Source organism: Physella acuta, unplaced genomic scaffold, assembly GCF_028476545.2.
Source record: "Physella acuta isolate Inbredline_101_S28 unplaced genomic scaffold, ASM2847654v3 ptg000378l, whole genome shotgun sequence".
Lineage (NCBI taxonomy): Eukaryota > Metazoa > Mollusca > Gastropoda > Physidae > Physella > Physella acuta.
Window position 1 is genome coordinate 255,704 of NW_026731897.1, and position 27,416 is coordinate 283,119.

At 39.1% G+C, this 27,416-nt stretch overlaps 1 protein-coding gene across 1 annotated transcript in view; it reads right to left on the reverse strand.

Moving 5' to 3' along the window:
- Positions 1-2,868: 2,868 nt before the first annotated feature.
- LOC131941954 (uncharacterized) overlaps positions 2,869-27,416 on the reverse strand; it is a 59,230-nt gene continuing 34,682 nt past the window's right edge. The window contains exons 2-5 of the mRNA XM_059301589.1: positions 11,765-11,876; positions 5,655-6,462; positions 4,676-4,941; positions 2,869-4,150 (exon numbers count right to left, since the gene is read on the reverse strand). Of these exons, the coding sequence (XP_059157572.1) occupies positions 3,321-4,150; positions 4,676-4,941; positions 5,655-6,462; positions 11,765-11,837 (1,977 nt within the window). The 5' untranslated portion in view covers positions 11,838-11,876 and the 3' untranslated portion in view covers positions 2,869-3,320. The remainder of the gene's footprint in view (positions 4,151-4,675; positions 4,942-5,654; positions 6,463-11,764; positions 11,877-27,416) is intronic.

Sequence of the window (27,416 nt, forward strand, 5' to 3'; positions counted from 1 at the left end):
ATGTTTGGTCTCCTTGTGATGACATCTGTACACAGTGGTCTCCTTGTGATGACATGTGTGGTCTGCTTGTAATGACATCTGTACACAGTGGTCTCCTTGTGATGACATGTGTGGTCTGCTTGTAATGACATCTGTACACAGTGGTCTCCTTGTGATGACATGTTTGGTCTGCTTGTAATGACATCTGTACACAGTGGTCTCCCTGTGATGACATCTGTACACAGTGGTCTCCTTGTGATGACATCTGTACACAGTGGTCTCCTTGTGATGACATGTGTGGTCTCCTTGTGATGACATCTGTACACAGTGGTCTCCTTGTGATGACATGTGTGGTCTCCTTGTGATGACATCTGTACACAGTGGTCTCCTTGTGATGACATGTGTGGTCTCCTTGTGATGACATCTGTACACAGTGGTCTCCTTGTGATGACATGTGTGGTCTGCTTGTAATGACATCTGTACACAGTGGTCTCCTTGTGATGACATGTGTGGTCTGCTTGTAATGACATCTGTACACAGTGGTCTCCTTGTGATGACATGTTTGGTCTCCTTGTGATGACATCTGTACACAGTGGTCTCCTTGTGATGACATGTGTGGTCTGCTTGTAATGACATCTGTACACAGTGGTCTCCTTGTGATGACATGTTTGGTCTCCCTGTGATGACATCTGTACACAGTGGTCTCCTTGTGATGACATGTGTGGTCTGCTTGTAATGACATCTGTACACAGTGGTCTCCTTGTGATGACATGTTTGGTCTCCTTGTGATGACATCTGTACACAGTGGTCTCCTTGTGATGACATGTGTGGTCTGCTTGTAATGACATCTGTACACAGTGGTCTACATGTGATGACATGTTTGGTCTCCCTGTGATGACATCTGTACACAGTGGTCTCCTTGTGATGACATGTGTGGTCTGCTTGTAATGACATCTGTACACAGTGGTCTCCTTGTGATGACATGTTTGGTCTCCTTGTGATGACATCTGTACACAGTGGTCTCCTTGTGATGACATGTGTGGTCTGCTTGTAATGACATCTGTACACAGTGGTCTCCTTGTGATGACATGTGTGGTCTGCTTGTAATGACATCTGTACACAGTGTTCTCCCTGTGATGACATCTGTACACAGTGGTCTACATGTGATGACATGTGTGGTCTCCTTGTAATGACATCTCTACACAGTGGTCTACATGTGATGACATATTTGGTCTCCCTGTGATGACATCTGTACACAGTGGTCTCCTTGTGATGACATCTGTACACAGTGGTCTCCTTGTGATGACATCTGTACACAGTGGTCTCCTTGTGATGACATGTTTGGTCTCCCTGTGATGACATATGTACACAGTGGTCTCCTTGTGATGACATGTTTGGTCTCCTTGTGATGACATGTTTGGTCTCCTTGTGATGACATGTTTGGTCTCCCTGTGATGACATCTGTACACAGTGGTCTCCTTGTGATGACATGTTTGGTCTCCTTGTGATGACATGTTTGGTCTCCCTGTGATGACATCTGTACACAGTGGTCTCCTTGTGATGACATGTTTGGTCTCCTTGTGATGACATGTTTGGTCTCCTTGTGATGACATGTTTGGTCTCCTTGTGATGACACGTTTGGTCTCCTTGTGATGACATCTGTACACAGTGGTCTCCTTGTGATGACATGTTTGGTCTCCCTGTGATGACATGTTTGGTCTCCCTGTGATGACATGTTTGGTCTCCTTGTGATGACATGTTTGGTCTCCTTGTGATGACATGTTTGGTCTCCCTGTGATGACATCTGTACACAGTGGTCTCCTTGTGATGACATCTGTACACAGTGGTCTCCTTGTGATGACATGTGTGGTCTCCTTGTGATGACATCTGTACACAGTGGTCTCCTTGTGATGCCATGTGTGGTCTGCTTGTAATGACATCTGTACACAGTGGTCTCCTTGTGATGACATGTTTGGTCTCCTTGTGATGACATCTGTACACAGTGGTCTCCTTGTGATGACATGTGTGGTCTGCTTGTAATGACATCTGTACACAGTGGTCTCCTTGTGATGACATGTTTGGTCTCCTTGTGATGACATCTGTACACAGTGGTCTCCTTGTGATGACATGTGTGGTCTGCTTGTAATGACATCTGTACACAGTGGTCTCCTTGTGATGACATGTGTGGTCTGCTTGTAATGACATCTGTACACAGTGGTCTCCTTGTGATGACATCTGTACACAGTGGTCTCCTTGTGATGACATCTGTACACAGTGGTCTCCTTGTGATGACATGTTTGGTCTCCTTGTGATGACATGTTTGGTCTCCCTGTGATGACATCTGTACACAGTGGTCTCCTTGTGATGACATCTGTACACAGTGGTCTCCTTGTGATGACATCTGTACACAGTGGTCTCCTTGTGATGACATGTTTGGTCTCCCTGTGATGACATCTGTACACAGTGGTCTCCTTGTGATGACATGTGTGGTCTGCTTGTAATGACATCTGTACACAGTGGTCTCCTTGTGATGACATGTGTGGTCTGCTTGTAATGACATCTGTACACAGTGGTCTCCTTGTGATGACATGTGTGGTCTGCTTGTAATGACATCTGTACACAGTGGTCTACATGTGATGACATGTTTGGTCTCCCTGTGATGACATCTGTACACAGTGGTCTCCTTGTGATGACATCTGTACACAGTGGTCTCCATGTGATGACATGTGTGGTCTGCTTGTAATGACATCTCTACACAGTAGTTTCCTAATTAACTGTGACCGTTCAACACTAAAAACTCTTACTTTCTCATGCGCACTAACGCACTAAATTAAGGCGAGCTTTCTCTTTAAAACCAGACAATAAAATGAACAACTGCAAACAAATTTCCCTATTCAGACATCTTTATTGCTGCCATGTTTCTCCAAATCAAAATAATTTGAAAATTATACTAAGCAAAGACCTATATATTAATAATAAAACATTTCAAAATTTCTTTCTTCTACACGATTTGATCTAAATATAATTTATTCTACCTTAATCTACCTTAAAAGTTTTCAAATGTTTTTCTTGTGGTTCTGGGCGATAGTCTCCTTCACATCAAGACATCTTGTACCAATATAAGAATGTTTTTGGTTGGTAGATAGCAGTCCATATCTTTAAAACAAAGCGGATAACTCTTGTTTCACGTACAATATTCGCAAAGATCAGCAGTCAGAAGCCACGAACGGACCAAATTACAAACCTACAAAAAATAAAACACGAGACTTGAAGCCACTGCTCGTACATTTCTTTTATTACTTGTTACATTCTATTTTTTTCTGGCAAACAAGAAGTGGAGTTTATTTGCCGATGAACTCTGGGATATGTTCTTTGAACCTCTGCGACAAGGCTTGGGACAACCGCTTTCGAAGTTCGGGATTCTGGAGAATAGCAGCCAATCTCTCGGAAACACCCGGTCCCAGTTCTTCCGATCTTTTACCCAAGAATTCTGAATACCTTTTCATTGCGCTGATGTCTCCTGCAGAGCTGGGTGCGTTCGGACTATGTCCCACAATTCCAAAGCCATCGTCGAATTCGTATGCGGGTCGTTTACCTAAAAAGTCGTATCTTTTCCCAAGGAAATCGTACGATTTTTTCCCAAGGAAGTCGTAGGATTTTTTCCCGAGGAAATCGTATGGAGCACGTTTGCCCACGAAATCGTATCTTTTCCCAATGAAATCGTACGGTCGGCGTTTCCCTAGAAAGTCGTACCTTTTCCCCAGGAAGTCGTATCTTTTCCCGACAAATTCGTACTGTCGCTTGATCGAATCCATGGTGTGAAGTAACCGTCGGAGCTGGTTCCAGTAGGTAGCTTTACTGATGGAATCCGCTCGGTCGCTCGACACATCTCTTTCATCCTCAGCTTCATCGTTCGCCTCTGAGTACCCACTGCGTTTGCCGACAAACTCGGTGAATCTTTTGGCCACTAGCTGCCCGGGGGCGTCAGACTCCGGACCCTGACTGACAAAACCCCCGTCCCCCTTGAGAGCGGCGTCCTGCTTGTCTGTTGGTTCTTCGAATGAAGGTTCCTCCACCACGTCGAACGGACCCTTCTCGTCGTCCAGTGAAGGTTCAATGGACATGCCCTGTGACCTGAGATCCCGTTTGACGGGTGATGTGTTCTCTGCCTCTGTCGACAGCAACACAAAAATGGTCACGTGAGAAACAACAGAGAAACTTTATTTAAAGGTATCTTGTCATTTTCTAATCATATTACCTTTTCCTACCATCTTAGTCTTCAATCTTTCAATAACTTTAATTCCAGCAATTACTTTAATTCTAGCTGTAACTTATTTTCTAAGAATAACTTTTATTGTAGCCTCGACTCTTACTTATATTCCTGTACTAACATACATTCTAATAAAATAATTTTAATAACTTTTACTCTAGCCGTAACCTTTTGAGACGACTTAACGATTCTCCCTACTAGTAGATATCAACTTTGTTGTTCATGCTCTAATAGGAAAATAAGCGAATACATTATCAAACGAATATCAAATCTTAATATAAACCACACCTCTTAATACAAAAAACTTACTATGTAGTGAACATCACAATTGAAATTTTAAACAAACATAAAATCTTAGAATATTAATGGATTATTGGTTTAGTTTTTTCAATTAGCGTGCGAAAACAGTGTTACCTCATTGCTTGCCGTCTGCGTGGCGGTCGCCTGCTGCGATCTCGGTGCTGCATCGCTGCCATGTGTACTTGCCTGCCGCATGCCCACATGTTGTGCCGCTTGCCCAACGTTTGTGCCGCTTGCCCAAATTTTGGGCTGCATGATCATCTTTTATGCCGCATGACCGTCGTTTGTGCAGCACGCCCAACTTTTGTGCAGCACGCCCAACTTTTGTGCAGCACGCCCAACTTTTGTGCAGCACGCCCAACTTTTGTGCAGCACGCCCAACTTTTGTGCCGCTTTATTTCTGCTCAATGCTGCATGACAGTCCCTCTAGCTGTCATATCAGAACCCACGCTGCATGACCGACTTGAAGTTTGTTTCGTCGCATCAAAAAATAAAAATAAAAGTGCACTACTCTTTTCCTAACTAGCGCGTGCGCTAAATCGATGCGCAGCCTGGCCCAGCAGCCTCAGTCTAAATATAAATATCTGACATAAAGAAAGACTATATTAAAAAACAGAGAGTGCGACCCCCCCCCCCGTCTTTTGATCGTGATTAAGGGTAAGATTTTTAAAAAAATGTAACTAATAGCACTGATAACCCAAAGCAAGTGATAAATAAAGCTTGTACTAGCTAGAAGAGTCCACACCTGTAGTCACAGAGGCAGTAGAGTTTCCGATTGGTAATTAAGTTGTATATTTATGGTGTGATATTTTAACAGTTTTGTAACAAGACAAAGCGAATAAATGAACACATTTGTATTCTATTTTTTCACTCATTCCGTTTAATATGTTAGTCTCAATGAATATTAGAACCTATTTTTGCATTCAATAAAATACAGGAGCAAGGAGTAAAGATCATATTTTTGTACTCTTATTTTGGTGTTACTTTTAACTGCAGTAGAAATAAAAGAAACGAAACAATACATGCCAATAGAATTCAAATTTTTGTTTCGAGTCGAAGATCAGCCTAAAGCTGGAGAACTTTCAAAATGGTGGCATCTAGCTACCGGCTGTCTTCTTCTGCTTCTTGGGCGTCTTCTGTTGTCGTCTGCAAGTCTTGAAGACTTCTGAGGTATGGAACAACCTCTCTGAGACTCATCATATAGTCGGCGTCATCGATCTGATCAAAGCTATCGTTTACCCCGTACAGGTCATCAAATTCATTTTCGTCACGTTTTCCGACAAATCTTGGCGCTCCGCGTTTTCCGACAAATCTGGGCGCTCCTCGTTTTCCAACGAATCTTGGGGGTCCCCTTTTCCCGACGAATCTTGGAGGTCCCCTTTTCCCGACGAATCTGGGTGCCCCGCGCTTGTCGAATAAGTCCGAGTCTTCTGTCTCGTCCAGTACACGCTTGCCAACAAAGTACGGATCCGTTCTCCGGAAAGTTTCCTTGAACTCTTGCGCCGACAGGTAGGGGGAGGACGATGTTCTGCCGGGGGACAGGTAATACCCGGAACGTTTCCCGATAAAGAAAGGGGCGCCGCGCGCGCTGTACGCCCGCTTCTCATCCAAACTTTTCTTCCCGATGAAGTAGGGAGCCGACCTCTTGTCTAAGCGATGGTTGTCGCTAAGTATACCGCTACTGACCTCTTCGCTCGACCGTTTCTGAATAGCGTCATTGGCACTCCTGCCTACAAACCTGGGCGCGCCTCTGGAAGCAAGAGACACAAAGTCGTCAGCATCGCTTGCGCTGCTGGCGGGCGCGTCCCTCGGGCTCAGCGCTGAGGGGTAGCTAGAGCGAGGGGGGAGGAGCGAGTGGAGGGGCTGCTGCTGGGGCGCGGGTGAGAGGCCGCCTTCAGAAGCGCTTTGCGAATCTGGAATCAGAACAATGCAGTAAAAGTACCCGTCTCTAGAACAGTTCAGGTACCTGTCAAGAACAGTAAAAGTACTTGTCTCTAGAACAATTTAGGTACCCGTCTCTAGAACAATGCAGTAAAAGTACCCGTCTCTAGAACAGTTCAGGTACCTGTCTATAGAACAGTAAAAGTCCATGTCTCTAGAACAGTAAAAGTACCCGTCTCTAGAACAGTTCAGGTACCTGTCTCTAGAACAATGCAGTAGAAGTACCCGTCTCTAGAACAATTTAGGTACCTGTCTATAGAACAGTAAAAGTGCCCGTCTCTAGAACAGTAAAATTACCCTCTCTAGAACAGTAAAAGTACCCTCTCAAGAACAGTAAAAGTACTCGTCTCTAGAACAGTAAAAGTACCCTCTCAAGAACAGTAAAAGTACTCGTCTCTAGAACAGTAAAATTACCCTCTCTAGAACAGTAAAAGTACCCTCTCAAGAACAGTAAAAGTACTCGTCTCTAGAACAGTAAAAGTACCCTCTCAAGAACAGTAAAAGTACTCGTCTCTAGAACAGTAAAATTACCCTCTCTAGAACAGTAAAAGTACCCTCTCTAGAACAGTAAAAGTCCATGTCTATAGAACAGTAAAAGTACCCTCTCAAGCACAGTAAATGCACTCGTCTCTAGAACAGTAAAATTACCCTCTCTAGAACAGTAAAAGTACTAGTCTCTAGAACAGTTCAGGTACGTGCCTCTAGAACAGTAAAAGTACCTGTCTCAAGCACAGTAAAAGCACTCGTCTCTACAACAGTTCAGGTACGTGCCTCTAGAACAGTAAAAGTACTCGTCTCTACAACAGTTCAGGTACGTGCCTCTAGAACAGTAAAAGCACTCGTCTCTACAACAGTTCAGGTACGTGCCTCTAGAACAGTAAAAGTACTCGTCTCTACAACAGTTCAGGTACGTGCCTCTAGAACAGTAAAAGTACTCGTCTCTACAACAGTTCAGGTACGTGCCTCTAGGACAGTAAATGTACTCGTCTCTACAACAGTTCAGGTACGTGCCTCTAGAACAGTAAAAGTACTCGTCTCTACAACAGTTCAGGTACGTGCCTCTAGAACAGTAAAAGTACTCGTCTCTACAACAGTTCAGGTACGTGCCTCTAGAACAGTAAATGTCGCTGTTTCTAGAATAGGTTAGGTGCTCAAACCTAGGCCATAACGACTTACCTGTTAATTGGAATACTGGGAGAGTGGGAATTTCGTACACTACATACACATACACTTTTATATAAACACACGCGGATCTTGTAACCCCCCCCCCCCCCCTAAAAGTTTTGGATGGAAATTTGGTTAAAAAAATGATTTAATTAATTTATTTTCTATTGTTGGTGTTACTTAATACATTTGACCGAAGATGTGAGGCTTAGCCGTACCCCTACACTCTAGAAACATAAGTAATCACCTGAGCTCTTTATATATATATATATATATATATATATATATATATATATATATATATATATATATATATATATATATATATATACATCTATATATATATATATATATACATCTATATATATATATATATATATATATATATATACATATATATACTTCTATAAAATATAGGACCTTTGACCACAGGTGCTTTGACCATAGGGGGTTTGACCATAGGGGGTTTGACCACAGCGGAGCTTTGACCATAGGGGCTTTGACCATAGGAGGTTTGACCACAGAGGGGCTTTGACCATAGCGGTGCTTTGACCATAGGGGGTTTGATCATAGGGGGTTTGACCATAGGGGGTTTGACCACATGTGTTTTCTCAGCAGAGGGTCTTTGATCACAGTTGGTCTATCAACGGGTGTTTGATTACAAGCGCTGTGTCCGGCTTCGATCATAGGTGTTTTGTCCACATAGGGTCTTTGATCTCTGGTGGTTTGTCCAATGCTGTCCATATATGGTAAGGATTTATTTTAAAAGTTGCTAAATTATATTTTAAATTTCGACATAATGTAATAATATGGTCAAACAGATGTACTGACATATTTGCGTGCTATAGCACATCTGTCATTTAGTTAACCAATTTACGTATTACATCTTTGACTATATTGTTGGCAAGTTTTGTATCATTTTTTTATCTTTTATATATGCTATGTATTTTCAAGTACTTCTACATTATTTATTTGTGAAACTTGTTATATGTCGCATTATTTGTGTTTCATTTATATTTAAAATAAATCTATGAGGCCTAGCACCAGCCTTTATGTGGAGACTAAAATATAGTTCTTGGCTTTTTTTAAATACATGTTAATTTCTATTAACGTACTCTCAGGAAACATGTATAAAATCGTGTTAATTGTATCACACCTATGATCAAAGCCGGACACAGCGCTTGTGATCAAATACCCGTTGATAGACCACCTGTGATCAAAGACCCTCTGCTGAGAAAACACCTGTGGTCAAACCCCCTATGGTCAAACCCCCTATGATCAAACCCCCTATGGTCAAAGCACCGCTATGGTCAAAGCCCCGCTGTGGTCAAACCCCCTATGGTCAAAGCCCCTATGGTCAAAGCTCCGCTGTGGTCAAACCCCCTATGGTCAAACCCCCTATGGTCAAAGCACCTGTGGTCAAAGGTCCGCGCACCACAAATAATTAGGTATTTTAAAAAAAAAAACGTTTATTGAGAAGAAACATCTTTGAAAAATAGACACTTGGTTGAAATTATTTTAAATGATCATCTTTCTCTATCACGAAATATAATCACGTAGAAAGAGTGACGCCACGTTGTTATATTTCAAAAGTAATGTTAGAAACTGAATATTAGCCGTCTGTCGCATTTTTAACAGATTTTTTTTTTTTTTGTATAATGTAAAATAAATTAATTTTCAATGTAGCTAGCAAATATTTTTAGGAAAGGCAAATAACGACGTTTTAAAAACAAAACAATAGCAGTTTTAAGGGGGTGGAACTATAGGATGAAAAGGTCTTTTTTTTTTGTTGGGTTGCTGTGTGTGACGTTGTGTGACTGTGGGGGAAGGGGGAGGGGGAAATTTAAGTTAGAAAGCATGACGTAGCATATTGATGAAACCCATAATAAAAACTAATAAAAAGTTTACAATGTTGATTCATGTTCTAGTTTATTCGAGGCACTTAACATGCTAATACTTTATTTTTTAAGGCATAACACTATTTATTGTGCATTGAACAGCTACGGAGTCTAACAGGCAGCCACTGAAATCAATAAGTACCCGACCACCGACCGACTAACCAGCACATAATGTGTTTAGAATCTCGCGCTAAATGACGTGCTTTGTATGCGACACTCGTCTGAGCTTAATCAGACGGCAGACATGTTTCAAAGCTGTCGTCCACTTCCGGTTTTTGTCCCGGCGTTTAGGTCATGTGATTGTTAAACCAATAGTCTAATTGTGCTTCCGGTTCAGTTTTTTTGTTATTCGATTGATGAAGCACCAAGTGTTTGTTGACTTGATTACACACGAGGTAAATAAGTTTACACGACCGAGTTACTCGCATGAGTAACTTGTATATTTATAGCAGAGTTTCTTCCAGGCATCTCTTCGGTGGGGGGGGGGGGGTCAGAGACCCCCGAAGAAAGTCTACCGCCCCACCCCCTCCCCCTCACACCCCCCCCCCCCCCTTAACGAAATGGAATTTATATACAAAACATACTTTTACCAGTTTCCGCCCCCCCCCCCCATGGAGAAAAAAATCTGGAAAAAACATTGATTTATAGGCGGTGTTGTAGAACTGAATTTATTTAGGTAGGTAAATCAAGAGAGATTGCATTTACTAATGCAAAGAAAAATGCATGCAAATAAAAAATTCTATAGTAGCAGTTTGAATTTATAGTTAAATCCCTGGTCGTTTTAAACGAGAAAAGTCTAATTATGTAACTTGAAACTCGTATGAAAAAATAATCGCCAAAAATATTGTTGAAAAGTGTGAGGTGAGCTAAGTAGTTGGCCCTTTTTCGAAGCTTTTGGTTGCTTTTTTAGAAGAAAGATTCTCAACCTGTGTTCGATCGAACCCCAGGGATTCGGTGAGTCAGTCTCAGGGGTTCGGTGGATGTCAAGACACACACCCGACTCATATAATTCACGATCGGGTTTTATCAGTGCAGACGATAGAACTTTCAAGAAGGGTTCGGTGAATGCGCGTATGAAACTGGTTGGGTTCGGTACCTTCAAAGAGTTGATGGACCAATTACTCATCGAAGTTTAAATTGTGATTTTAATTAGAAATTTCATTAATGAACGTTTGAAAAATGATATATAAGATGTTGGTATGATACTATTATCCCAAATTTAAAAAAAAGTTCTTTAAAAAATCCGTTAAGCTTTTTAACTGGCTCTATAGTTGTTGTTGTTGTGTGGGTTAAGACCAATTGCTGTTGTTAAGAGTGTTAAGACAATGTTACTGTTGTGAGAGTTAAGACAATGTTGCTGTTGTGTGTGTTAGAACGAAATGTTGCTGCTGTGTGTATTAGAACGAAATGTTGCTGTTGTATGTGTTAGAACGAAATGTTGCTGTTGTGTGTGTTAGAACGAAATGTCGATGTTGTGTGTGTTAGAACGAAATGTCGATGTTCTATGTGTTAGAACGAAATGTTACTGTTGTATGTGTCAGAACGAAATGTCGATGTTCTATGTGTTAGAACGAAATGTTGCTGTTGTGTGTGTTAGAACGAAATGTTGCTGTTGTATGTGTCAGAACGAAATGTTGCTGTTGTATGTGTCAGAACGAAATGTTGCTGTTGTATGTGTCAGAACGAAATGTTGCTGTTGTATGTGTCAGAACGAAATGTCGATGTTCTATGTGTTAGAACGAAATGTTACTGTTGTATGTGTCAGAACGAAATGTCGATGTTCTATGTGTTAGAACGAAATGTTACTGTTGTATGTGTTAGAACGAAATGTCGATGTTGTGTGTGTTAGAACGAAATGTCGATGTTCTATGTGTCAGAACGAAATGTTGCTGTTGTATGTGTCAGAACGAAATGTCGATGTTGTGTGTGTTAGAACGAAATGTCGATGTTCTATGTGTTAGAACGAAATGTCGATGTTGTGTGTGTTAGAACGAAATGTCGATGTTCTATGTGTCAGAACGAAATGTTGCTGTTGTATGTGTTAGAACGAAATGTTGCTGTTGTGTGTGTTAGAACGAAATGTCGATGTTCTATGTGTTAGAACGAAATGTCGATGTTCTATGTGTTAGAACGAAATGTTACTGTTGTATGTGTCAGAACGAAATGTCGATGTTGTGTGTGTTAGAACGAAATGTCGATGTGAACACTTTACCTGCTGAAATATATGCGATCAAACATGACGTGACGACGATGGCGAGAGAGAGGAATTTGGAAGAAAGAACCATTATTTCCGTCTACTTGTCTTTAGCTTGAGCTTACCCGTTCTGCGGGAAAAATGGAAAGAAAAAAGTCGTTAATATAGTCAGTATGAAACTTTTTTCGAAGACGAAAATTTGCAACTGATGTATCACACAGCATATTAATACCATAGGCGGTTTAGAGAAGTGCATTTTAAAAAGGCGAAATCAGTTGTCATTTAAAAACTAATAATGAAAACATAAATAGATAAATAAACTTATCCTTAAAATAAGAACCACGATTAACTCGAAATAGAAAACTAATCTAGTTATTAATTTCTGCAAGCTTAAAATTGAAATTGCTCTAAAATTCAGCCCTTTTTCCTAAATTTAATGATAATCACCAATACTAGATATTACTACACACACACACACACACATATATATATATATATATATATATATATATATATATATATATATATATATATATATATATATATATATATATATATATATATATGCGTGTGTTTGAGAGTGTGTACACTGTATAAACAGAGAGAGCCCAAAACTTGTTTATCATTGAATCACTTGAGTGATATGAGCCACAAACTATTAAGGTAATTTTGTCATCCCCGCGAAGATTTGTCCAGCCCAAGCCCCTGAATTCACTACACCCAGACGTCAAGACTGCCCCAACAAATGAATGTGGGCAGACAACTGATGTGTGTTTTGTGCAGGAGTTACCTCGACATTAACCGCCCCTGTTTGACAGGGCTATGGGGCTGACGGAGAGGCTCCTTGGTTCATGAATATCTAATTCCCATCTAATTCCCATCTTTCAAATAATATTTGTGCGTACACCAGTTTCGATGACGTCATACGTATGCATCCATTACTGACGCAGAAATGGCACGGAAGGGGGTATGGCTAAGGTATAAGAGAGTTATCACAAATTGTCCCCATACAAGAAAAAAAAATGGGGTCTCTACTTGAATTAGTTTTTACACAGTTGCGACATTTTTTGCTAAAGGAATATATATATATATATATATATATATATATATATATATATATATATATATATATATATATATATATATATATATATATATATATATATGGAATCAAACATTTTTTATGTTGCGTATGTAAGTTAATTTGATATTATGCACTATTTTGGGACATTGAATTGTATAGTGCATAAAATAATTAACGTGCATACGGTAGTAGAATGTGTAAGGATAACGCATTCAGTCTCGATGCTTTTTTGTAGGGTTAAAATTTCACTAAGCTATGCTAGTTTATATGGTAAGAAAACCCTCCATGTTTTTTTTTTTTTTAACTTTAGAATTGCAAATCCTTATTTGAATAAAATATCACTTTTAAATTATCTTTTGGATTTAACATTAAAATGTAATGCGGTGCACTAAAATTGACTAAAAAGATGCAAAAGTCAAATACCATGGCAACGAATATGTTTTTAAATGAAAACCGAATTCACATCAAATTCTTGGCTTCCATTTACAGAAGAATCCCAAGAATTTTTTTTCTGTAAATTACAGTTTTCTAAATAATACTCTAATTACACATTTTAACTTGGGGAAAAGCTATTAACATTTCAACAAAATGAAAAAAAATGGTCAAAAGTTTAAAAGTAGGAATCAACAGAGAATAACCTTATATTTTAGCCTACCATTAATATTAAATAATGTTACGAGTTAGTATTGCAGTTGCAGTTTAATCACACATTACTGGTGACTGTAATTCCCTAACAGGGGCAGGTAACCCGTGGTGTGCATCTGACAGCCAAAGGGAGACAATCCGCAGAATTGTATTTGGGTTGTATCACGATAGCAGGAGAAGACAATTTTCAAATAACAGAACCGACAAGCAAGAGAAGACAATCGGGTACAGCGTAATTAACCGGCAAAGGGAGCCAACTGACGAGGCGTGTATCTGGAATGAAGAAGACAAAAATTTGTTTCCCCTCTCATCCTTCCAATATTTAAAAGCCATTTCGTCAATAAGATAAAATTTGGCGAAACACGAAAAAAAAAAAAACCCATGCGGACTCTAATCTAAGAAGCCTTCTCAAGACTGATCAAGTCCTGCACGGCTTCTTCATTCAAAGAATGTTCATACCGCAGGATGGATCCTGACTCACACTATTAGCCTTTCAATGAAGAGGCCAAACTGCTAACTAGACTGGGGGGGGGGGGGGGGGGCGGGGCTGCCTGATGATCAGATGCGAATTGTATCAGCATCTTGTGAGCGGTGAGCGACACCATACGTATTAGTCTATCAGTGGGCTCGGGGTGGTATCAGATAGAGAAGTCGTAGAATTGCAAGAAAATGATTTCCAACTTAATTAATCTGCGCTTGTATGACGTTTGGACAGATGGAGAGAGGGCGATACCTTGAACTGGACACCCACAGATGGAGAGAGGGTGATACCTTGAACCGGACACCCACAGATGGAGAGAGGGTGATACCTTGAACTGGACACCCACAGATGGAGAGAGGGTGATACTACCTTGAACTGGACCGGCTGTTTACTGAGCATCGTAGGAGTGTAATTTGAGGTAGTATTTTAATGATGATTTGTAACTGTCAGCAGAGTATCAAGGTTTAATAATCGATGACACCAGGAAGTCGAGTCTGTTCTTAAAATTAATTTAGGGAGGGGGGGATAGCAAGCAGTGGAGTGAAAGTTAGTTATGGGTGGGAGAAGCAGTTTCTTCCTGGCATCTTTAAGCTTCCCCTCCCCCCGCAGAAAGTCTATCGCCCCTCACCCCGGACGAGATGGAATTTATATAGTAAACATATACTTTTACTAGTGTCCGCCCCTCCCCCCCCCCCCCCAAAAAAAAAATCAAGTGCCCCCCCGCCCCCCGGAGAAAAAAGTCTGGAAGAAACACTGGGGAGAAGGGGGTGTGATCCACACCGGGTGACACTTTTTCACGGATAGCTTCAAATTAACAAAAAAGTAAAATTTACTGTGAAAAAATAAACCGGTAGTGATCTCCCCTAAACTTTCTCGAATATTCTTATATAAAACAACAGGGGATGGTAACTGGGGATATAGTTATGATTTTTAATCCATTTTAAATACTTAAACTTTTAAAAATAGAATAGAATCTCATAAAAAAAACATTGCGCACCAAGCAAACGCCGAATAAAAACGCGTATAATAGTGCGCAATATTATTAGTACTTTAAAAATGTACATTAGTTTTTTGAGAAATCGGAAGTAGCGTAAATTACTACTTCCAGTCAACGGAAATTACTCAAAATTTAACAGAAGGTAGAGAATTAGATCTTTTACTTACATGTGAAATTTCATTTATCTATCTGAAATAGTACTCAAGTTATAGGCTTTTGAAAAATTCAAAGTAGGAAAAGTACCACTTCCGGTTATCGGAAATCGCTCAAAAGTTGATACGGATCTACGATTTTGATAAAATACTTATATATGAAATTTCATCAACCTAGCTGTAACGGTACTCAAGTTATCGTGTTTACACACGGACAGACACACACACGGACAGACACACACACACACAGACATACTGACAAGATTGCAAAATTATGTTTTTCCGTATCAGTGAGGTGTAAAACGTCGAGATTTGTAAAAATCTCGATTGTTTTTTTTGCACGATTACAATACTTTATACTACGTATATACGAGAAAGTAAAAAACAACGTTTTGTATATGAAGGATGATGTAATAGTAGGGGTTGAGGGTGGGATCATATGCAAATTTGTTGTAGCGAGTTGGGGGTGACACCCTCACCGCACCCATTGACACCCGACCTAGTGACGCCACTGGTAACAAGTAAAAGGTGGTATTCACCAACCCATTCGTCAATAGGTGGGGTGTTCTTGTAGTTTCATTCCTCCTAGCTATTTTGCATTTTCAGGTTGTTGTCACCCTTCATCTCCTTCTATTTTATTATTTTAAATGGGCAAAACACCGTTTTTTAAGGAGATTTTATGATTTATCGATTTGGTGTCACCCGGTGCAGACCGAACCCCTCGCACTCGCCACTGTGACGCCACTGAACGCACGCGTCAATCCCCCAAGAAGCAGACAACTCAGGAGTCCTGTAGGAGACTACTGGTAACATGTACCCGTCCAGTGACCATGTACCGTGACGTCATAGGCCAGCATCACGTGACTGGACCAAGTGTAGACCCCCCCCCTCTACTCTCAGCAACAAGACTCGCGCAGTCAAAGCACACAAAAAACGAACTCTTAAAATCCGCAACACCTGTAATAATGAGATGATCAAACAGCCAGCGAGAAAATAATTTTACGATCCACCGTTGGCTTCACCAATTTAATGTGACCCACGGGAAAAAAAAACAAGTTTATGAAACTTTTTCTCTGATGTCTTTATCGATGGTCAGTATTCATTAGGCTGCCCACTGAACCACGAAGATTGGCTATGAAAGATGCTGGTCACTATTCATTAAGCTGATGTCTACTCGACCACAATGATTGGCTGTAAAAGATGACACATTTCTAGAAGTTTAAGTTTGATGGGGCTGCGTAAACAACTTGGAAGTTTAGTAAATGCCCTACTAAAGTAAACTAAACAACTTGGAAGTTTAGTAAATGCCCTACTAAAGTAAACTAAACAACTTGGAAGTTTAGTAAATGCCCTACTAAAGTAAACTAAACAACTTGGAAGTTTAGTAAATGGCCTACTAAAGTAAACTAAACAACTAGGAAATTTAGTAATTGATTTTCTAAAGTAAACTAAACAAGTAGGAAGTTTAGTAATTGATTTACTAAAGTAAACTAAACAAGTAGGAAGTTTAGTAATTGATTTACTAAAGTAAACTAAACAACTAGTTAGTTTAGTAATTGACCTACTTAAGTAAACTAAACAGCTAGGAAGTTTAGTAATTGACCTACTTAAGTAAACTAAACAGCTAGGAAGTTCAGTAATTGGCCTACTAAAGTAAACTAAACAACTAGGAAGTTCAGTAATTGACCTACTAAAGTAAACTAAACAACTAGGAAGTTTAGTAATTGACCTACTAAAGTAAACTAAACAACTAGGAAGTTCAGTAATTGGCCTACTAAAGTAAACTAAACAACTAGGAAGTTCAGTAATTGACCTACTAAAGTAAACTAAACAACTAGGAAGTTTAGTAATTGACCTACTAAAGTAAACTAAACAACTTGGAAGTTTAGTAATTGACCTACTAAAGCACAGGGGGGAAAGTTGAATCATTGGATGGTTAGCTGATAGTGGACTTGAAGGGAGACAATCGAAACAAAGTAAACAAATCTATTAAAGATTTGATGTTTCTTCTGTTTAGATCGACAGTGACACTATTTCTAGCTATTAAGAGTTTTAAGTGTGTGTATTGCGACGTTTAAAAACTATGCATAGAGCGTTTAATACAGCTGCTCACATTGACAGCGCTGGAATAAGCACACAAACTTCTTATAAAAAGTCTGAACAGAAACACGTTGAAACAGCAGAGGTACAGCAGTGCTGATGGCTATAGGCACGGTCAGTATTTATCATTAGACACTTGGTTTAGACGTGGGCTGATTAAAGTCTTGACGATTTAACACGCACTCTAATTTAAGTTGGTGAAATATAGATCTATATTTCTAATTTTCGATAAAAGATGAATACTTGAGGTCAATTTTAGTTGGAAAAGTATTATTTACTGTGACGTAGGGGATATCTTGAGCCCCCCCCCCCCCCCTCCTCCCCAGCCCTTGGACTAGAGAACAAGTGCCCTTGTCGTGACGTGGTAGCGATGACCCAACATTGCACTTCTGTTCGACGCTAATCTGAAAACACAGCCATTGATCTCTGCTACAGTACCGACCTCAGATAACACTGTCCTTATCATAATCCTAATCCTCCCATAAACCAATCCTACTGCCCTGCCCACACACTTTACCTGTATTTGATACATCCCCGCCTCCACACTAAACCTAAAACTCGTGTTATAATAACTGACTTTAAACCCTTACATCCACAACTTTAACCCCTTGCATCCACAACCAACATTAACCCCTTACATCCACATCTTTAACCCCTTACATCCACACCTTTAACCCCTTACATCCACATCTTTAACCCCTTACATCCACAACTTTAACCCCTTACATCCACAACTTTAACCCCTTGCATCCACAACCAACATTAACCCCTTACATCCACAATATTAACCCCTTACATCTACAACCAACTTTAACCCTTACATCCACATCTTTAACCCCTTACATCCACAACTTTAAGCCCTTACATCCACAACGTTAACCCATTACATCCACAACTTTAACCCCTTACATTCACAACTTTAATCCCTTACATCCACAACTTTAAGCCCTTATATCCACAACTTTAACCCCTTACATCCAGAATTTTAACCCCTTACATCCACAACTTTAACCCCTTACATCCACAATTTTAACCCCTACATCCACAACCAACATTAGCCCCTTACATCCACAACTTAAACCCCTTACATCCACAACTTTAACCCCTTACATCCACAACTTTAACCCCTTACATCCACAACTTTAACCGTTTACATCTACAATTTTAACCCCTTACATCCACAACTTTAACCCCTTACATCCACAACTTTAACCCCTTACATCCACAACTTTAACCCCTTACACCCACACCCAACATTAACCCCCGTCGACCAGCCCCCAAATCCCAGAAACCCAGTTTGTGTATCGCGCCATCACTCAGACCTCACACGGAAGTGGCTGACTCTCCTGACGCTGCCCCCCAGAGACGCGGCATTTCACTAATCTCCTACTAGACGCTCGAGGAAAGTTCCAGTACTTCTCGCTGCTCACTCCCAGTCCACTCTCAGCTTTATAACTTCCGCTCTCTCCCGGATTAACCCCAACTCCAAAGTTTCTGGATTTAAGAACCTAATGGAGCTTTCATAATGCCTTTTTTAAAATATAATTCTGTAAAAAGAAACGTATACTTAATTCCAATTCATTCGTTACAAACTGGGGAGATTTTAATTCAGCTTTTGTAATATTTGATGATGTAATTTGATAAAAAGTGTATTTTAAAAGCTTAACCGGCTTGTACAGCTCGAGTTTGTACTCACGTTTGGAATATTAAAAGCGTAACATTAAAGATATTATGGATACATAAACAGATACAGATGATATAATGTAGCATCTCACCCAGTAACGAGGATATATAAAATAAATTGCTATATCTCATATACCACTATTATTTTGCAATTCTAAAGGTCGTCATTAATTTTCGATAGCTAGGAAAAAGTCGAAATAAATAAATTCTGACAAACTGAATACAAAATATGAATGTCCTAACATCCATTTTTGACAGCACATAGGACAAAGTGTCCACTAAGACAAAAAATGTCCTAAGTCTTTTTAAGCTAGTAGGACAAAAAGAAGTCCCTACTAGGAAAAAAAAGAAGTCCCCAATAATAAAACTTAAAAATAAGCCTCCACTATGCTTAACAAATCACAACTAGGACTAAAGGAAGGGCTTAAACAAAGTCCTCACTAGGATTAAAGAAGTCCCTTTAGTCTAAAAGAAATTCCTACTAGCACTAAACAAGGTAATTAAAAAGTCTAGTGACAATTTCAGCGCAATTTCCTTATGTTATCTAAAAATAGCTCTGTCGTAGCATAAATCAAGAGCAGGGTTAGTAAAACCATTGATTAGTTATTAAAACGTTTTTTATTTTAAAAAAATTCAGTATTTTACATGTTTTATTTACAATAGAGTTACATGACTAAAAACAATTGCGCGCCTAGCTACTGAACGTGATGACGCAGCCATTGAACGTGATGGCGCAGCTATTGAACGTGATGACGCGTGTGGTGTGGTTGGAAAAAATGCCTACTAATTCGGTCTAAATTTTAATTAATTAAAAAAAAAATTTGTGACCAAACGAAAGGATATTTTTGAAAACTTTCTTCGGCAATATTGTTCTAAATTATGGCAGAAATCGATTGGTACATGTTTCAAGTCGCTAAGTGGTCTGGTTGCCGAGATATGGGCCAAAAACTGAATTTTTTCGAGGTTTTTTGGCTTTTCCGGGAAATACATGAAAGAAACCCGGAATTTTTATGGCCTATGTTCATTCTCGTAACTTGCTTAACATAATTGCTTTTGGAACTAGTCATCGATATTGCTTCGTTGAGGAGGAGATACGACTTAAAGCCCGGACACACATTCATCCATACATTCATTCATTCATTCATCCATCCATCCATCCAGAAATGACGAGTTAATAAACGCAATTCTCCAGAATGGAAATTGCGCTAAAAAGTATTTAAAATGTCCTCATTAGGACTAAAAGTGGTCCTGACACCCAGTAGGACAAATAGATTTCCCCTCTCAAAGTCCTCTCACTATACTGTGACTATACCCATGACTCTTCACAGTGACTGTTCGCTCCATGACGTCATCTAATCAACCAATTAACAGAACCAAACGAACTAGCTTCTAAGTTATTTCAAGCCAGTCCATCCCCTGAGAATCTGACCGCTTCCCAACACCTTTTAATTTTTAACACCTACCTATTTTAGCCACGTGATTGAAACTTCTAACCTTTAAACCTTATATCCTGTGTCCGCTTTCAAATGTCTGCACTTTAATCCACCTACATCAATTTACTTGAACTTTTGTTAATAAAATATGCGGTATTTTATTTAATTCCCAGAATATTTAAAAATGCATTATTTTATTAAAAATGTGTTTGAAGCTAGTGTCGCCCTTTATCATTGTGCGACAGTTAGCAGATATGCCCGACCTCACACCTTAAACTCGTATTACCCTGCACACTCCCCTACCATGCACCTTAACCCCTCCCCTACCCTGGACCTTACCCCTCCCCTACCCTGCACCTTAACCCCTCCACTACCCTGGACCTTACCCCTCCCCTACCCTGGACCTTAACCCCTCCCCTCCCCTGCACCTTAACCCCTCACCTACCCTGCACCTTAACCCCCACCCCTACCCTGCAACTTAATCCACTCCAACACTGCACTATAAAAACCCAGCATAAACTGTACCTTAACCCCTCCCCTCCCCCCCCCCCCTGTTTTCTATTAGCCCACGTGTATTCTGTAAGCTCAATGTTTTCTAATTGCCCACTTGTAATTTGTCAGCTCTATGTTATATGTTAGCCCATTTGTATTCTGTCAACCCTATATTTTCTGTTAGCCCACTTGTATTCTGCCAACCCTATATTTTCTGTTAGCTCTGTTAGCCCGCTTGTATTCTGTCAACCCTACGTTGTCTGTTAGCCCTCAGGGCACGCAGAAAGAGGCTCACTCTTCACTCTACGCCACGACAAACGCGTCCAAACTCCACAACAACAACAATCTTCAATTTTCATTACGCTGAAAGAAAACCAGTCTCCCAAAATAAATACCTCTGCACGCTTTAAAGTGTCAGACCCCCCCCCCCCCATTTTCCCCGTGCAATCAGACAGCCCCCCCCCCCTTTCTGTTTGAACTCTGTTTAAAATGTTGTGAGTGTTGAATTAGTGAGCGGATGTTTTTACTAGCGTACATGTGGAAAAGACGACCTCAACTTAATGTCAAACAATTTTTTTTTAATAAATACAAATAGAAAAATGCAACGTTTAAATCTAAGACTACGAGCTTCGCCCCAAAAAAATATAATAAATGCATATAGAGAAAGGCTAGGTTTAAATCTAAGACTACGAGCTTCGCCAAAAAATTTAATAAATACATATAGAGATAGAGATCTAGGCGACCTATACATCTTAGACTACGAGCTTCGCCAAAAAAATGTAATAAATACATATAGAGATAGAGATCTAGACGAGGTTTAAATCTTAGACTACGAGCTTCGCCCAAAAAATGTAATAAATACATATAGAGATAGAGATCTAGGCGAGGTTTAAATCTTAGACTACGAGCTTCGCCAAAAAAATGTAATAAATACATATAGAGATAGAGATCTAGGCGAGGTTTAAATCTTAGACTACGAGCTTCGCCCCCAAAAAATATACACGAGCTTTCAGTTTTTAACTTGTTTTAATTATTTCCTTCGTCTGAGATAGGACCGGACAAAATCACGACATAATCTTATATTTAATTTCAGTATTGATTTCATTTTCAATCCTGTAATCTGATTTCAAATTTTTTAAATTCTTTTGTTTCGTCGAAAGTAAAAATCTGATATTCTTGTGAGGTATGATGCTAAAATGTCTACGTTAAAATCTGGAATATTCTGATATTTTTGTGAGCTATGACACTAGTATGTGTACCGTGTGAATCTGGAATATTCTGATATTTTTGTTGGCAATGTTGCTAGAATGTCTACCGTAAAAATCTGGCATATTCTGATGTTCTTGTGAGCAATGTTGTTGTCTACTGTAAAAATCTGGAATATTCTGATGCTCTAGAGAGGTACGACACTACCGTGTCCAGGGGCGTAGTGAGGGGGGGCGGGGGGTGCGGACCGCACCGGGTGACACCATTTAGGGGGGGTGACACCAAGGCAAAATATAGCAAAATATATAGAGAAAAACTTGAGGGGGGATGGGTGCAAATAGAATGTTGGAGGGGGGGGGGGGGTGCAAATCGAAAACTCGAGGGGGGGGGGGCAAATAAAAAGTTTGAGGGGGTGGGGTGCAAATCGAAAACTTGAAAGTTTATCCCCAGGAAGGGTCGCTACGCCTCTGGGGGGTGACACCATTAAGTGCCGCACCGGGTGACACCCGACCTCGCTACGCCACTGACCGTGTCTACCGTAAAAATCTGGAATATTCTGAAGTTCTTGTGAGCAATGGTGTTGTCTTCTGTAAAAATCTGGGATATTCTGATGTTCTTTTCAGTTATGACACTACTATGTCTAGTGAACCAGGATGTTTTAAGTCGTTATTGATATTAGTACATTTTTTGAAGACCATTTGCATTATCAAGTTAAAATAAAATTATAAACTAACTAAAATGCACCAAAGTAGTTTATCAAAAACTTTAACGATACAACCTACAAAATAACCCATTCACTCTTTAATCGAGTTTTTGAAAAATTGCAATCAACTTCGTAACGAAATAATAATTGGGTAGGTGGATACAAGTAATTCACAACGTATTTAAATTTCGTTTCGTTTTGTGATTCATTTTTTAACAAGTTTTATACCATCTTCCAACTGAATGGCGTTTTTGTGGGTCGTCCTTTAATGACGTCACAGGTCAATGGACTAATTTAGTCATTTAACGTCGTCGTCGCAAACTCGTTAACGTTGATTTAATTACAGCAGCTATGCAGAAGTTGTAGGAATTCAACAGCTATTATACCTTTTAGGTGATAGCTTCAGTAAAATGTCTATACCACCTTTTCTTAAGGATATAAAACGAACATACATGAACTAGACGCAAATGCTACGACAAGCAAACAATATGTTCATCAACATTACAGCTATACGAATCGATCTTTGCCTATAAGGCTCCTATTAAATATCAATTACTGTAACAGGTATACTAAATAATTTCAAACCTAAAGTATGTGTTAACGTTCATGTTCTTTTTTAGAAAAATATTTTATTATAATTTATCTGATTCTTTTTTTTTTGTCTACACAACTTTGATGGGCGTTGGAACTATGCTGTAGGTGTGTGTGTGTGTGTGTGTGTACAACTTTAATGTGATGTAGTTCATGGTGCTTTTGTTGAGTTTGTACAATGTTGATGTTGAATTGATGATGTTGTACTAGTATTTGTACACCATTGGTGTGATGTTGTTCGTGATTTTGTCGCTATGTTTGTACACCTTTGATGTTTTTCAAGATGTTGTCGCTATGTGTAAAAACAAATCTACTCCCGGCGAAAATAACTGAGTCAGATACACTTAGACCAAACCTATCCGTTGATGCTGATGTTGTATGCCGTAATTGTTGGTGCTGATGTCGCATACCGTGATGGTTGATGCCGATGTCGTATAACGCGATCGATGGTGCTGATGTTTTATCATGTGATGTGATTTTCAGCATGAAAAGAATTCTCTGACCGTAGAAAACAGGTCATCACATCGCGTGACACAACTAACCTCACACAACCCAACATTACAGGCACCATTCACATAACTGGCCAAGATCAGAATAGATTTTGGTTCAACAATAATACACCAGTATAAGCAACTGGTTTTCGCTTATACATTTTCCAATTAGTGTATTTTTATACATTAAGCTTTATACTTTATACCATTGAAAGCACATTTTATTTGTTTCGTATTCGAGAATTTGTAATCTCATCTTTTAAATAGATTTGCTCCAGCACTTTCGTTTGTCTCTTGCCGATACCCCCTCCCCCTCAACCCCACCTTCTAGCCTGGAGAACATACTCGGTACGAAAAGTAGAGACTGATCCTCGTATAAATTTTTTTTAAGTGCCCGTTTAATTACGAAGAAAAAAAATTAATCGAAAGTCTACTGTTAAAAAAAATTGATTTTATAAATACAAGATTTATGAATTTTTTGAAAAGAGAGAATAGTAATTTTCACCCCGGTAAGAATTCTGATAGAAATACTAGGGTAGAATTTCAAACCTGATAAGTGATATATATATATATATATATATATATATATATATATATATGTATATATATATATATATATATATATATATATATATATATATATATATATATATATATAATTTACATAGCCTATGTATATATGTAAGTATAAGGTAGAGGCCTCAGAATTTTCTTTTACAAACTAACTTTCCCAGTGAAGAGGCTTGTAAAAGTGTGTGAGCATATTTCATGTCTGCAGGCCATTGATTGTAAGAAAAACTGCGAGAAGTTAAAAAAGCACGATCAACTCTTTTAGCGGAACAAACTAGGCGATGGCTCGTAGGGTGTAGCACATAGGGGCGTTAATTTGACAGGAATGTTGGGTGACGAGCATATAATTGGATGACGTAATGGCTGATTGATTCGGTTTTCTCCCTTTGTCGATGATGTGATGTATATGCTGGGTTTTTTTACTGGGTAATGATATGAGTTGTTTTTAAGTCGAGGGAATTTGGAAATATATGTCAACATCATGGGCTGATAGATTAAACTTCCTACACTGGTTCTAAGTCCTTCTAAAAGCCGATTTATTAAATAAATACAGTTCTATGTCTAATTTTGCTTGATTTGTGGCATATTCACAAACTTTTACAATGATTTAATCTGAAGGTTTTAAAGCTAAATAAGCACTCGTTAAATTTGACGAACTTGTTCACCATTTTACTAATCATCCTATTTAACACCGAACGCATTACATTCGATATATTAACTTACGTATGATGTCAATCGAAAAAATCTCCATGTAATGACAAACAGTGTTTCGTCATGGGAATGTCACCAACTTTACTCGCAACATAATATTACAAGTTTAAAACTCCAACGTAAAATCGACGTTTAGAAAACAAAATGCAATTTTTAGTTGTAAGTTGTTTTTTTAATTGTTCTGACGGAGACCTAAAACTTTTTCTAGCCTACGTCGTAAGAGCCGTGTCTATTGTTGATGATGTATTTTGCTTTTGTTAGGATGTCAGCAGTCTGGTATTGCCAAGGGAGATTATGGTACACAAACATGCAAAATCTTACCTCTAAGGAAAAGCCCAGGAATCGGTTGTTGTTTTTTAAGCTATTGTTTTAGATGTCATCTGCTCGCTACGTGAAGGGGACTAAGGTACAAAAAAACATGCTAGGACACTTCACTAAGCTTAAGACGTGGATGTTGTTATCAAAGCTTCACACTTGTGTTAAATTCTAGCCCCAGGAGGGGGAAGGGGGGGGGGGGGGGGTGAGTCTGCTTAACATCTGTGTAGGAGCTTACCGTCATGTCGCGACGGATAAAGTGTGTTAATTGACAGTTGCTTCAGTAGACTAGGCGACAGCTAAGTCGCGGGACTATTTTTTTACGCGGAGAGATATTTTACTGTTTTTTGTCATGATCTTTATCGAACTTTTTAAAATTGAATAACTGTTTTAATAAAAAATATTTTTTTAACTTTTAAAATTCTTGTTAAAATTTCGTTCTAAATAATTATAACAGATTATTTTTTTTCCAAAGTGAAATGTTTAAAAATCAACTTTAAGTCTAGCAGTTTATGTTAAAAACTGTATGCTGGGATAATTTTTCACCCAGACTATGTTTAAGGGGGTAATGTGTAAACAAACTATGTCTATGCACTGACTACACACTAAATAATGTTTAATAAAATTATCGGCATTTACAGTAATATACTTCCATTAAATCCCTTTTATCTAAATCCCAAGTATGGCGGTAAGGTATAATATTCGCATAACTCTGCACCTTTTCAGATCGTCGATTCTCTCCCTTATTTCTTGTTTATATTTTTTTGTTTACTTCCAATGATACGTAAACCTTCACTTAAAAACATCCTAACCTTTCTTTAAATTATCCTCTATCTCTTAGCTCTGTTAAACATTTTTGCAGCTCTTCAAATATTTTCCCGTCTAACTCTTCAGCAATTTATTCTCATTTTTTTTTCCCATTTAACGTCTTTCAAATCCCCCTAAAACATTTTTGCCTCTCTTCCGTCCCTTGCTGCCAAATATAATTAACTCGATATTTCTGCGCATATTTCTAGAAATAAATTTTAATTAGGATATTGCATGCCATGTCATAAAGGACACCACGCGGCACGACAGTTTAAGCCTTTTAGTCGTTTAGGGTCTGGTGTAATAATGCGAGAGGGAGGGGCGGCTTGAATAAAACACCTGCAATTTGCTGGTCGTCTGCGCAAAAAGCGCCAGCGTCACGTAAGGAGGAGAAAACGTATATTTATACTTTACTTGAGTCATAAGTCATTATTGGTACGTCATAAGCCATGAGTTTTAAGACATTCTTTAGTTTTTGAAGGCGTTAAGAATATGTCTAGAAATGAAATGTTTGGTGCTTGAGGTATGCCACAAACATGTCTAAGTCGCGTCCTGACTTGTGACAATTAAGTGACGTAGAAATATAAAATTTTAAGTCGTGTTCTATTTTGTGACAATTAAGTGACGTAGAGGCATTAATGTTTTTTAAGTCGAGTTCGGACTTGTGACAAGAAAGTGACGTAAATGTAATGCATGGGAAAAATTAGCGACCTGCGTGACGTCAAAGAGCCATGGTGACGATGTTTAGAGGATATTGTCGTCTGATGTTCTTCTCAGTGATTGGATAAGACTCAACATTAACACGGATCTGCGGTTTTAAACATCTGATTCTAAAATCAACTATCCGCCTTCGGATGGAATAAAACTGTCATTTTAACTTATGTAAGGCTACACGATTTGAAAAAAAAAATTAAGTTGATTCTTACTTCAACTAAATGCTAGGTGATGAAAACAAGCTGATTCTCAGTTCGTATAAACGCTGGGTTAAAAATGCGGCTGATTTTCACTGTTCCTAACAAAACGCTAGAGACGGACAATCCTTGGTGTACTTTGAGCTGATGATGGCCATACGACTCTAGCCAGCCGTAGACTTGGGAGCTATAGATTACTGTACTCATTGTAAGTCGTGTCAGACGCGGTTTGATTTCGTTTTATTTTTAAATACAGACACGACAAAAAGACAAAGCTTAAGAGTTTTTTAACACCGAC